We start from the raw sequence: 14,091 nt of genomic DNA, 5'->3' as shown, positions 1-14,091 counted from the left end.
CACAACTTTTTTAAAAAATTCTACAATATTTTTCTATGTTACACTCTTTGATTCTTCCATATTCTTTGAAAATCGAATTTGCATCTTGATTCATATTCAAAAACAAAATCGATTTCAAGGGAACAAAAAAAGAAATCAACTTCTTTCAAATGGAAAAACTTATTTACATTCTTACCTTCTCCATTGAAAATTAAATTGATTTCAAGGAATAAAAAAGAAATAAAGAACAATCTCCAATGAAAAAAAAAGAAATTTATTTTACATATCCTTCATTGTAAATTCCAATCGTAATAGCATAAGAAATCATCTTCTTTTAAATGTCATATAAAAACTTTTCAATTTGGTATGATTTCCCTTATTCTCCAAAACATATTTTACTTTGTAAACTAACTTATGTTCTTGCCTTTTTGATGGAGAAGAACAGATGAAGGGGAAGGAGGCGCAAGAAGAAGAAGAAAAGAGGTGGGGGCATGGGGTTTGGGATCTGGAAGAAAGAAAAAAAGAAATTAAAATTGAGATATTTAAAAATAAAATAAATTTTCCACGTGTCACATACCAATTCGTTTATTTTTCCATATAAGAGGCGTCTGGATGTACGCACTTAAAATGCGATTTTGAAAATATAAAAAGTGTCAAAATGACACAATGAAGTTTGACATGAGGTGCTTAAAATGAACAAAGCCTAAGTAAAGTGTCCAAGTGAAAGTTGATGTCAAGTTTAGGAGGCCATCGATGGGTTAGCCCTTTTTTTTAAAGTTGCAATTGGAAGGGCCATCATGTGGGCATACTATTGAGAAAGTCATCGACGTTTTCTTGGATTTCCACTTGAGGTTGTGGAATTTTGCAATGTTCCACTTGGAAAAAAAGTTCCACTTGGAGTTTTGTGGAATTTTGCATTGTACCACTTGGATGCAAGAAATTCTTTTGCCTTCACATTCTTTACTACTTTCTTCTCTCATATTAGTTGATCATCTTACTAAAAATAATTGTTTCATATTAGTTGTCTACTTTACTAAATCAAGAAAGCATTAATAAATTTTTTCTATATTACCCTTGCAATTTTTTTTATTTTTTTTTGAAAATGCCCACATTTGTTTGTAAAATTTCCAAGAAGCTTTTTAAGGGGTAAATTAGTAAAATTATCTTTTTATTTATGGTTTCTTGATATAAGCAAATGATCAACTAATATGGGACGAAAAGAATTTCAGCGGACTTTAAAAAAGAACTCTTAGCTGTTTTTGTTAAGAATATTATTCCAAAAAACTCTAGCAAACGCACGTAATTATATTTTCAAAACATCTCGAGTCTTGACGTAGCTTTGGGACGTGTACAGGCCTCTAGGAGTTGGAAAACCATTTGTGCTACGGACTGGGCCTTTTATCAGGCCCAAAATATCCTTGCATGACATATATGGGGAAAGTTCACGAATAGCCAGTTTTAAAGTTTGTAATTGAAAAATAATCATATATTCAAACATGTCATGACTGAGTCATTTTAACTCCACACTAAAAATTACTCCCTTCATTCATATTAAGCGTAAATTATTGGAGTATGACACATTCTTAAGAAAAATATTTAAGGATAAAATTTAAAAATTTATTTTTCATTATTACTTTATTAATTATCTCTTAAAAATAAGAAAAAAAGTCGCAACTATACCAGTTAATATGGACTAAAGGTAGTATCCATTTTTCAGTTATCTTGTTTTTTTTTTTTTCTTGATAACATTTCCTCAATATAGCTAGCGAGGCCATTCTTAGGACATATAATGGTTTTTTACTTAGAAGCAGCCACAATCCCTGCATGCCCTCCACGTTTCCTCACATCTGTTGTTATGTGTTTATCTCGAATGCCTGCCTGACTCTTTAAAAATTGACCTTCACATTTCTCCAATTCCTCTTAACAATTCCAGCCTTCAATATGCAGAGTACTACTACTTCAACAGATTCTCCCCCACCTTCACCAACTCCTCAACTTGAAAACCATTCAGGTTAATATAATTCGATCGCTTGAATTGTGCCTTTTTCTCTAATACAGTACTACGTATTTTTTTTGTTTCTTTGCAGAGTCCAACCTGCAGACTTCAACAGCCTCTCCAACACCTGATGTTGGCAAAACTAGTACAGGTTTATATATATATTCCATCACTTCATATAATTTCCTGTGTAATTTCAGGTTATTTTAATCTGATTTCAACTAAATCTCTTTTTGTTAAAGCTTTAATCCAGTGTCTTACATGTTGAAAATGATAACACTAGCATTTTAATTTATATAATATTTGAGAATCCAGGAATTATATTAACTACAATTTCTTGGTTAGTAATTTGGCTCTGAATTTAATATTTGTATATAATTAATGAATTTGTCGCGCAACATATTTATGTTTTGGGCCAAAAACATATGCTAAAGCCTACCTATGACGTTTGTCCTTCACAGCTAGCCCTCTGGCCTGAAGTTGCTAATTAAGATGAATGTTATATATATTTTCAGATATAATCAGAGATGTAATTTTATGGAAGAGGAAGAGTTATAGTGTTGTTGCACTATTAGCAGCTACAGCGATATGGCTGGCACTTGAAGTCTATGGATTAACCTTTATAACGATGTTTTCATGGATTGTCATGTTCGTGATCGCTTTCACCTTTTTATGGGGTAACATACATATGCTCTTGGGAAAGTAAGCTACCGCTTAACCAGCTAAGATTTCTTTATTTTCTCTTTTTAACATAAATGCTTTATGTTATGTGGGATTTAGTAGTAAGTTAAACTTTTTTCGCTATGATAAATAAATAAAAATGCAATACTACTACTCTTTGGTAACAATAAAATGACTAAGCCTCAGTACCCACTCTAAACACATAGGTAAAACATAAGTAAAGTCAAAAAATTGTTTTTACCATATTAAAATTATTGAACTAACGTAACTTTACCTCGATTAGCTAATGGGTATAGATCATTTTGTCCGTATGGGAAAATTCTGTTACTGGGATGAAATTGATTTTGTGACAATTGTTCAGGGGTGAAGTGCAGTTATTATAAATTGATGAAGAGAAAAACTCAAAAATAGTACTGCTCTATTTCAGTATTATCAGTCATTGTGAAACTAACGCATTAGGCTCTTAGCCTCTTAGCGCTATGTTGATATTCCTAAAGAGTGTCATTATTTTTATTTCACTTTTATCCTTCAATCAGGCCTATCATGATACCAATAGAGAAGAGTGTTTTTCGCCTCTTATATATGAACATGAGAATCAGCTAATGATGTGGTGATACATTTTTGCATTGCAGAGAGCCCCTAGACATGTCAAGGATGTACATAAGCGATGAATCAGTTGTGGAAGCAGGCACCAAATTTCGTGAATCGGTTGAGAATAGCCTGAGGTTTCTGTTTAGCGTGAGTACCAAGAGAGAGTGGTTCGTCTTTGCGGGGACTGTAGCTTCTTTGGGATTGCTTTCGGTTGTGGCAAGTTCCTTAGATTTACTTACGCTTCTCTACATTGGTAATTACTACACTACTTATATGTATAACTAGTAATAATCATTCTACTAATTTACCTACGTACTTATGTTTTAGTACTATATAAGTGTGTGGCTTTAAGGAGTATATCTGGTAGTGCAGGAATTGTGGTGGGGCTGACTGTACCAGTTGTATATGAGAAATATGAAGACAGGATTAAGTACTTGGGGCAGCGAATAAGGGTCCGATGCCACATATATAACAGCGCGGTGACGGAGAGATGTCACATGTATTACCGCACCATTGCCGAGAGGGTGAAGAAAATGAAGAGCAAGCTGCAGCAGAAGAAGAAAAAAAACGAGTAGTCGGTATATATTAGTATATTTTTAGTTTGTTTTTACTTGGTTATTATTAGTAATAATAAATTGATTTCAAGGTTTTTACAAATGATCAACATATAGGATTGGAGTTCTCGTCTGCTTACTCTTGTAACTAGACTAGATAATATTGGCCCGTAATACTTCTGCGACAAGCGTGTTTCCAAATGATTTTTGGCTGTTGCGTTAAGTGTTATTTGCATAAATTAAGTCACTAAACTAAGTAGAGAGTGCAATTTCACTTTCCAAGTGTTAAAGATTGGCTTTTAAAGGGGAAAGTTGATTCCAGATAATATGTTTATTACTAAAACATATCAAATAAGCATGTGTTGACAAGTAATAGAGGATCGTACTGATATCCTCCGAGCTTTGCAACAGTCCTTATTTTTACTTATTTAGAATGGCAGTTACTTTTGAACGAAGAAACTTTTCCTTCAACTAATGTTAACTAATCATACATTGAGAATGAAATCTCAAGCAAAAAGATCTCAACATATTTTCAGCAAACATGATTAATTATGTCATGAATAAGATACAATTCCTTAAAAAATGTATGATAGCTTAAATACATCAATTCCAATAACATAATTGTGACACTATAACCACCTCATGCTACTTGAATGTTATTAATTAATTATACATCTCTGAAGGAACCAATATGGTTATTTGAGTTTTCCCCACATAGAGGGGAAGAGTTGCCAAATAACACAATGACACTATAACCACGTATACATCTGTGAATAAACTAATATTCTCTAAACTGGAAAAAAATTCATTCTAACAATGAAACGGAAACTTGTCATGCGGAATTACTTTAGTAGTAGGGCCTCTTCTGGAAAGCCTCTTCATTTTTGGTATGCTACTCAGAGAAAATGTCATCACAATTACTAAGAGTGGAATTAAATAAATACAACAGATCTTAACATGTATAATCTACTCTCTTTTAGAAAAGAGAGGAGTGTAGTCCAACATTGTCATTAGGTGGCATCATACATATACAGATGAACCATCTATTTAGCCACTTCTAATTTTGTAAAAGAAAAAACAAACTTGGAAATTACTCAATCAAGTGCCCATCGATATGAATCCAAAATTTTAGCCAGGTAAGTCATAATTTTCAAGTGTAACAAAAATGTCTTTTATGTGAACAGGAGGAATTAATATAACAATCAAACTATGCGAACATAAAACACACTTATTCCTTTTATAGGTGCATATGCATTAAACTGATCGATGAGCTGAGAATTAGATAGATTCAAATAGAATTTTGTTAGTGCAAGGATTATACTGATGCATTTTGATTGTGATGGAAACATAACGTAATAAAGATGGATGAAAGTGGGAGGATGCCTGGTAGTACTTAAAATCACTTGATCATGGAAGGAATGGACACTTCAGCCTCTTTAAGCAAAACAAATACTACTTCTCATTGGAATTACGTTAAAATAAAAAGAGCATCAATAATGAAGCAATATATGTGGTGCATATAGGAAAATGACACTAACAACATTGGACTGCAGGAATACAAATTTAAATGTTCGTTCTGAAGGACAGCAAGTGTGAGCCAGCCTATATGCTCCAACCTCAATGCACATGTTTATCACATACTTGTGTGTGTGGGTTGCAGCGGAACGCTTGATTGCAGAGGCAGACATCAAGCAATGGTTGACAATGAATAAGGAAACGAGGTACCATCCCGACAATACGGTAGACAGGGCAAGCTTAGCATCCGAATTTCCCCCATAACTCCGGGGTAGTTCATATCTTATTTACAAATCTCTTTTGTTATTAATTTCTTGTTATATCACTAAATTAGCAATTGTAAATGATCTATACAATCAAATCTTCCAATGAAGTTATTATGAATGCTTATGGAATTAGTTGAATTGTTAATCTTTTACCTGCGAAGTTTCAGGTACAAAACTCATCACACGAAGCTTGCCTAAAAGGCACAACGGTAATTCTTTTCCCTATATGTTCATACAACCTCCTCAAAACTATGGCTAATCAAAAGCAAAATGTGTCTTTTCTTCCCTTTACATATATAAATAGCCAAGTTGTGGTGGCTTAACAAAATGTATTCCAATTTAATCCTATTATTAGTCTTTGAATAGATATCGTTAAATACAAAGGTTACTATGTGGACCACCGCTTTGGTAACCAGGGGCGGATCTATAGTGTGTCCAGGGGGTCATCCGACCCCCCTCGAAAAAAAAAATTACACTATATATATAAGATCAATTTTTTTGTGTACGTGTATATATTTAAAATTGAACCNAGCAAAATGTGTCTTTTCCTTCCCTTTACATATATAAATAGCCAAGTTGTGGTGGCTTAACAAAATGTATTCTAATTTAATCCTAATATTAGTCTTTGAATAGATATCTCGTCGTTAAATACAAAGGTTACTATGTGGACCACCGCTTTGGTAACTGATGACAATTTCTACTTAACAATCTACATATTTATTATTTTTAGGAAAACACTTAACTGGCAGAACTCTAATTAGTTGGGGGTTGTGTCTCAACATTGAAGTTTAGTTCGTTTTATTTTTTATTGCGTCTTCTCAAATTCAAACTTCATCACCCCATAAAACTAAATCTAAAACCAAAGCTTTATAAATCGGTTCAGCCAAATACGATGAAGCTCTGAAGAGAACCGAATGTGAAGGGAAAAAAAACTTATCACAAGAAATCAGATCTAAAAAAAATGAAGAGGAAGGCAGGGAAAGAAGAAAAAATCACCTTGAAATTGAAGAGTACTTGAAAAGATTGAAGAGAAATAGCTCCGCCTTTTTCCTTTTCAATAGATGAAGATTCGGCGAAAGCAGCATGGAGTCACGCATAATAAACCCAAGGACACACAACCACGTGGAGTAAGCAGAAGGTGGGACAACAGGTTGAATTTACCACAATACCCTCAGCTAATAAAAAAAGATCACAAGCAGACATGTTGATACCTCAAATTATACCCACTCTTCTAATATACGTAGTAGAATTTGCACAAGTAAATTTGATACTACACCAGTATAATCCTCCACTTTGTGGTAAGTGTAATAATAAACAATTGTCTACATGGTGGATCCGTGACGCAATGGTAGCTCTTCCGCATTGTTGCCAATCATCACAGTTAATCTAATTGGATATCGCTTAAATTTAGCAAGTCTTAATTTTTCCGTGAATTTTTGATATTTTTATTATTGTTCAAAATAAGTTTCATATTTGCCATTTTTTATTAATTAAGTTTTATATGTTTTAGGAGATAAATTACATTATTTATCACTTATATTTATAATAATAATAATTTAACAAAAGGACATTAGCAAAAAATATGATGTAAGTTATGTTTTGAATAATTTTCTTAAGGGCTAATCCATCGGTAGCCCACTAAATTTGGCACAATCTTTCATTTAGACACCTCAACTGAAGGATTTTCATTTTAAACACTTCATGTCGCGTCTCATTGTGTCATTTTGACACTTTTTGTTGACTAAGCATAGTGCGTGTGCTACACGAATTTTGAGCGCGTCAGAGACTTTTTTTTGTAAATATTCTGAATTTTTTTGTAAATATTTTCTTCTCCTTCTTCTTCCTTGCTTTCTCCCTTCCATCTTCTTCACCTTCTACCATCCTCCATCACCACACAACTTTTAAAAAAAATTCTACAATATTTTACTAGGTTACACTCTTTGATTCTTCCATCTTCTTTGAAAATCGAATTTGCATCTTGATTCATATTCAAAAACAAAATCGATTTCAAGGGAACAAAAAAAGAAATCAACTTCTTTCAAATGGAAACACTGATTTACATTCTTACCCTCTCCATTGAAAATTAAATTGATTTCAAGGAATAAAAAAGAAATAAAGAACAACCTCCAATGAAAAAAAAAGAAATTTATTTTTACATATCCTTCATTGTAAATCTCAATCGTAGTAGCACAAGAAATCATCTTCTTTTAAATGTCATATAAAAACTTTTCGATTTGGTATGATTTCCCTTATTCTCCAAAACGTATTTTACTTTGTAAACTAACCTATGTTCTTGCCTTTTTGATGGAGAAAAACAAATGAAGAGGAAGGAGGCGCAAGAAGAAGAAGAAAAGAGGTGGGGGCATGGGGTTTGGGATCTGGAAGAAAGAAAAAAAAAAGTAAAATTGAGATTTTAAAAAATAAAATAAAATTTTCACGTGTCACATACCAATTCGTTTATTTTTCCACATAAGAGGCATCTGGATGTACGCACTTAAAATGCGGTTTTGAAAATATAAAAAGTGTCAAAATGACACAATGAGGTTTGACATGAGATGCTTAAAATGAACAAAGCTTAGTTAAAGTGTCCAAGTAAAAGTTGGTGCCAAGTTTAGAGGGCAATCGATGGATTAGCCCTTTCCTTAATAGGAGTGTATTGCCGCGTCAATTTACTTAACATAGAATAGAGGGAGTGTTAAATAACGTGTCAAATCACTTTCTATATTGGTTTAATGGTTTAAATTGCTTTTGTCCCTTATGCTTTAGGAAAAAAAAAATTAAGTGGTTTGGTACAAATTTTTATACTCAAATTCTGAGGTTATTAATTATTTCATCACTTTCAATTTACTGACTTATTTTTTTCTTTTCAATTTACTAAATATAAAAATAAATATTTTTTTTGAAAAAATTTAAGAAGTAAAGTAAAAATAGCTAAATTGAAATGGATGGAGTATCATGTACACATCGAAGAAACTCAAGGGAGCAAATGGAAAAAGAAGGAAGATTTGTACTCGACGACCTCAAAAGTCAATTGAGTCGGAAACTTCTGACCAATTGCCATCTCTTTTCCAAAATCATTCTCACCAATGAATGCCTTAATATCTACAAGACGACCTATTGCTATACTTTACTCGCTTCACCAAGACTTTCCCCAAAATAATCCATTTTGCAGTGTTACGTAGCAATGGCAGCAGCTCTCTTGGGAGGAGCTGCTTTGGGTCCAGTCTTCGACCTACTCCTCAAATCAGTTATTGATGTTGGTATACACATCGCCACTTTCCGTTCCAAATTCCTCAGCTTGAAAGAGACATTAGTCTACATCAAACCAGTATTCGATGACATTGAGAGGCTAAGCAAGGTCCTAGACGGCCGAGATGAAGAAATAGACATGTTTAAGAAGCAGTTGATGAAAGGTGAAGAGCTAGTCCTCAAGTGTTCCAAGATTAAACGCTGCGACCCTTTGAAGAAGTGGAGTTACTCCAGGAAACTGACGAAGTTGGATAATTCACTAGTGAAGTTCTGCCAGATACACGGTTTAATTCAGGTGGTTAGGGATACTAAACAGATTCTGGTTAAGGTTAACGAAAATGGCAAGATATTGGAGGAGATTCAGTCGATGGTGAGGAATGTTTCATTGACGAGATCCGGGAGTAGTATTGGATTTACAAATTCTAGTGGTTCTTCTGGGTGGATGAATGGTTCTAGTTTTGGGTTTTCAGGATTGTCTGATGTGCCTCAAGTTTCTGATTCTATGGTTGGATATGAAGTCCCACTTCATGAATTGAAACAGAAATTGAAGCTGCTTCAGGAGAAAGATAAAGTGCTGGTTCTTTCTGCTCCTCCTGGCTGTGGAAAAACTACTTTGGCAGCAAAGCTTTGTCAAGAGGATGATATCAAAGGTAATGTTTATTTATTGTTTGCCATGTTAAATGTTAGTATCTTACGCTGTTATTGCTGTTAAATTAGTCCTTTCTAGTTTGTAAGAAGCATGCCATTGTAACTTCAGTTAGCTAATTCTCTTGTTTGTCTTCGAATCACATGAACTTAAACGCTGCCTGGATTAATTTCCTTTTGACTTTATCGATTCTTACTATGTCTGTTTATCAGTTGAATTTTGATGTATGTGTTTTAGTCTTATGATTGCATAGGATGATAGGAACCAAAAATACTTCACACGAACATAAGGTTGTGTTTTCTTGTTAGGCAACGAAAACATAGATTGTGTTCTGGGTTGCTTCTGATGTTTGTAGAAGAAAGCCCTTCATACTTAAAGACTAGCTTGCTGACCCCATAAAAGGAGAAATATAGTATATTCTCTTTTTGTGATTCCACTTATTGGCTAGGCAGATTATTGAAATTATGGCAAGACTAATTGATATTAATGCTGTATCATGTTCTTATGTTATATTAAGCTTCTTGCTGATTTTCAGCATATTTGATCTAATTGTCTCTTTATAGCCACATACAGCGACAACATCTTTTTTGTCACTGTTACCAAAACACCAAACATCAAACGCATTGTTGGGGAAATCTTTGAGAAGAAAGGCGACAGGGTCCCAGAATTCGCTACTGAGCATGTTGCAATTTGCCAACTCAATAACCTCCTTGGGGGAATTACTGGACCAATATTACTGGTGCTGGATGATGTTTGGTCTGAATCAGAGTTCGTCATCGATCATCTTAAATTACAGATACCTGATTTTAAGATTTTGGTCACTTCAAGATCTGTGTTCCCAAAATTTGATACATATAAATTAAATCTTTTGAGCGAGGAGGATGCAAAGGATCTCTTCTGCATTTCAGCTTTTAAAGATGGCAGCCCTGATGTGCGGCTTGATCTTGTTCATAAGGTAAAAGGCTATCTTCGTTTACAAAGGTCTTTTGACTAATTCCTTAGTTATGAATACATGTGAAATGTATATGTAAGACTCTATTGTGCATGTCCTAGAAACGTTAGAGAGTGAAAATGCATCTTTGCTAAAATAATACAGTTCCCAAATTCATATAATTTTATAAATTTCTCTGCTTTGTGGATCTAAATGATGGCATGCAATGGCAGGTGGTGAGAAGTTGTGGCGGTTTTCCACTGGCTCTTAGAGTTGTAGGCCGTTCATTGTGTGGCCAGTCTGAGGTGACATGGTTTAACAGAGTAATGATGCAGTCTAAAAGGCAAATTCTCTTCCCTACTGAGAATGATCTGCTTCGTTCTTTGCAAGCCAGCATTGATGCCTTGGATGAAAAAGCTCTTTACAGCAGAGAAACAACTACATTAAGAGACTGCTACCTTGATTTAGGATCATTTCCTGAAGATCATAGAATTCATCCTGCTACTCTTTTGGATATGTGGGTGGAACGATACAATCTAGATGAAGACGGCATCACTGCAATGGCCATCTTCCTTGAACTTTCTTCACAAAACCTGGTTAATCTCGCCCTTGCAAGGTATAACTGGCTTCAATTTCGTCTTGCAACTGTGTTGTGTTTGCTACTTCATATTACGTGGAACCAAATTCGAAAAATGTTGAGCCGGGAGAAACAAAGAAGCAACAGAGTTAAACGTCACATGTACACATTTTCTGACTATCTGTTTGTGTGCATCAATATTTAATGTGCTGAAGCCATGAAAATTCTTTTCCACCTTCTAAATTATTTTGGAGAAAATTATTACAGTAAATTTCATGAGATAAGAATAATAGTAACTCATAGAGTTCCACCAGTAGAACATTACAGTGGCTGGCGTCATTTTATCCTGGTTCCACCTTTTTGCTGTATACTCAACTTCTTCTGTGTCTCGGATCGTTGAACTTATCAATTTAGCTGATATCCTTGAATAGATTCCTTCTCGAATATCTGATTTAAACTTAGTTCATGCTGATTCACAGACAGGATGCACGAGTAGTTCTTGGCTTACATAACTTGCATTACATACAGCAGCATGATATGCTGAGAGAACTGGTCATCCACCAGTGTGATGAGAAGCCGGTAGAAGAGAGAATGAGAATATATATCAACATCAAGGGGAATGACTTTCCTAGGTGGTGGTTTGAACAAAGACTTCAACCACTTCAAGCGGAGGTTTTGTCTATTGTCACAGGTTTGTTATCCATCCCTTCTCCTCCTTTTCGGTCAAATATTGAGATGTCTTCTGTAAATTTGCTTCATCTTGTCTCTGCAATTTAATTACCACATCATGAATCCGAATTGCAGATGAAGATTTCTCCTCTAACTGGGATGATGTGCGATTTCCTAAAGTTGAAGTACTTGTGTTGAACTTTGAAACAAGGACCTACAACTTACCCCCTTTTATAAAGCAGATGAGCCAATTGAAAACACTGGTTGTGACAAACAATGGTTTCTTCCCAGCCAATTTGAATAACTTTCAGCTTTGTTCTCTGCTGAATCTTAAGAGAATCAACCTGGAACGCATCTCTGTTACATCCATTTTCACAGCCAATCTGCAGCTACCAAATTTGCGCAAAATCTCCCTGAACATGTGTGAAATTGGGGAGGCATTTGAGAACTCTGCTGCCAAGATGCCTTACATGTGGCCAAAACTCGTTGAGATGAATATCGAGTACTGCAGCGATTTAACAAAAGTGCCAGCTGAAACATGTGATCTTGTTGATCTTAAAAGGCTCAGCATCTGTTATTGTCACGAACTGGTTGCCCTTCCAGAAGAGGTTGGGAGGTTGACAAATTTGGAAGTACTAAGGCTTCATTCTTGCACAAAATTGGCTAAGTTGCCAAAGTCTGTAGTAAAACTTAATAAATTAAAATTTCTTGATGTATATGATTGTGTGGCTATGGATAACTTGCCATTGGAAATGGATCAACTCTGTTCTTTACAGACTCTTTGCATGGGAAGTTCCCTGGGTATTGATGAGCTGCCCGATTCTCTGCAAAAACTAGTTAAGTTGGAAGATGTTGTATGTGATGAAGAAACATCCTATTTATGGGATTCCGTTAAGGAACATCTGAAGAATCTGAGAATCACTGTGATGGAGGAACATGTCAATTTGAATTTGCTGCATAGATCATAATTTATCTGAGATGCTGCTGGAGCACTCACTTTGGTGGAACTTGAATATGGGTGGATAGTGCAAAGCAAACACTGGAAATAACTTGAAATTGGGTGGATAGTGCAAAGTAAACACTGGAATAACTTGATCAACAGTGACAAGTGATGCATGTTACTTGAGGCGACTTCCGGACTAGAACAAAATGAGCTGAGAGTAGCCAAAGGTGAAGGTTATAATAATTTCATCCAACACTGTTTCCAGTGAATTTGGAAAGATGCAGCTCAATATTGGTTATTAGGAGCTGTCACTAGAGTTGGAATGCGGAAAAGCTAGTAGCACAAACAGACTGATGTAAGTTTAAACTTTACACCTTGTTTGGATGGTTGTTATCCATTATGTTGTGTTGTATTTTTAGTTTAAATATAATGTTTGTTTTGATTATATTACTTATAAATTATATTATATCGTATTGTATTATTTAATCCATTGTTAGGCAATAATGAAAATATCAATTGGTGTGATTGCGTCATTAGCTTAATATTCTTTTCTCATTTTGTCTTTACTTATTATTTAATAATTCCATTTTTTTTATCCTTACCCTACCTTTTCATAATTGCTCTACCTCTTATTCTACTTTTCTTATAGATTCATTTAAATTATGGATATGATACAATATAATACTATACAATACATTAGTAGGGCTCAAATATATTGATTTTTATTGAATTTGGATAGGGCTTTGGACCCTGATGTATTCCTATTTATGCATGTAAAGCATATGCTTCTTAGTTGAAAGGAAGATCGAATTCATTAGCAAAGAACCTTCCATAGGGCTGATTTCTCGCTGTATTTGATTGTGTAGTTATAGATTGTTTTCCAAGAGAAATGCAACATAATATTGAACTGAGTCTGACTTAAATGAAGTGAGAGTTCTATTAATCAACCCAAACTTAGTTTTGAATTGAGGCTTTTTGCTGTTGTGCTCCTCGAGGATCATTACCTCCAATAGTTTCTTGTACCAACACACCTCATGGTACAACCTTACGATAAAAGCTGTCTTAAGACTTTCGATGTCACTTGACCATTATAGGGAAAACGCACTTTACTACTAAGGAAATATAAAATCAACCAGAAGGATTAGTTAGAACTATACGGAGGAAGTTTTGTGCTAACAAACATAGTCATACACAAGCCCTAATACTATAAGCATCTTAACTTACCAAAAACCAGAAAGAGCACATGATTTGTTTGACACAAATGCATATAAGGAAATTACAAGAATTACAACATAACAACACTGTATGACATTATAAAAAGATTATGAACTCAAGTATGGAAACTCCATTACTTTTTCAGCCAATTCCTCCTATGCTGATAGAAGAAATAATTCATGGGTGAACTAAAAGCCCCTTCCAGGATAAGAACTTGACTAATTACAAACATTGTAAATACCCCCATGTTCTTGTTACTGAGCATTCAACAATCTCTTA

The 14,091-nt window shown here is 34.4% G+C and overlaps 3 protein-coding genes across 3 annotated transcripts in view; 2 read left to right on the top strand and 1 right to left on the bottom strand.

Annotated features, from left to right (window-relative positions):
• Positions 1–14,091, bottom strand: part of LOC125848869 (geraniol 8-hydroxylase-like) — a 77,064-nt gene that overhangs the window by 16,756 nt on the left and 46,217 nt on the right. The window lies entirely within an intron of this gene.
• Positions 1,921–3,848, top strand: LOC125847470 (reticulon-like protein B13). The gene is made up of 5 exons (XM_049527083.1): positions 1,921–1,990; positions 2,067–2,126; positions 2,491–2,677; positions 3,289–3,500; positions 3,620–3,848. Exons 1-5 carry the CDS (start codon positions 1,921–1,923, stop codon positions 3,820–3,822), a joined length of 732 nt encoding a protein of 243 aa, XP_049383040.1. The 3' UTR covers positions 3,823–3,848.
• LOC125848867 (probable disease resistance protein At5g66900) lies at positions 8,671–13,087 on the top strand. The gene is made up of 5 exons (XM_049528812.1): positions 8,671–9,481; positions 10,041–10,432; positions 10,642–11,024; positions 11,465–11,676; positions 11,790–13,087. Exons 1-5 carry the CDS (start codon positions 8,767–8,769, stop codon positions 12,620–12,622), a joined length of 2,535 nt encoding a protein of 844 aa, XP_049384769.1. The 5' UTR covers positions 8,671–8,766; the 3' UTR covers positions 12,623–13,087.

The sequence above is a fragment of the Solanum stenotomum genome, chromosome 12 (assembly GCF_019186545.1).
Source record: "Solanum stenotomum isolate F172 chromosome 12, ASM1918654v1, whole genome shotgun sequence".
Lineage (NCBI taxonomy): Eukaryota > Viridiplantae > Streptophyta > Magnoliopsida > Solanales > Solanaceae > Solanum > Solanum stenotomum.
Note: the sequence above shows the minus strand (reverse complement) of the source record. Positions and strands in the feature narration are given on the sequence as shown.

What these genes read in the sequence shown, in the direction of transcription:
- LOC125847470 (XM_049527083.1), top strand. Translation starts at nt 1,921, where the DNA reads ATGCAGAGTACTACTACTTCAACAGATTCTCCCCCACCTTCACCAACT. An exon ending in TGTTGGCAAAACTAGTACAG is followed by an intron (nt 2,127 to 2,490) that starts GTTTATATATAT and finishes ATATATTTTCAG; the next exon opens with ATATAATCAGAGATGTAATT. An exon ending in ATACATATGCTCTTGGGAAA is followed by an intron (nt 2,678 to 3,288) that starts GTAAGCTACCGC and finishes TTTGCATTGCAG; the next exon opens with AGAGCCCCTAGACATGTCAA.
- LOC125848867 (XM_049528812.1), top strand. Translation starts at nt 8,767, where the DNA reads ATGGCAGCAGCTCTCTTGGGAGGAGCTGCTTTGGGTCCAGTCTTCGAC. An exon ending in GTTAATCTCGCCCTTGCAAG is followed by an intron (nt 11,025 to 11,464) that starts GTATAACTGGCT and finishes GCTGATTCACAG; the next exon opens with ACAGGATGCACGAGTAGTTC. An exon ending in GGTTTTGTCTATTGTCACAG is followed by an intron (nt 11,677 to 11,789) that starts GTTTGTTATCCA and finishes TCCGAATTGCAG; the next exon opens with ATGAAGATTTCTCCTCTAAC.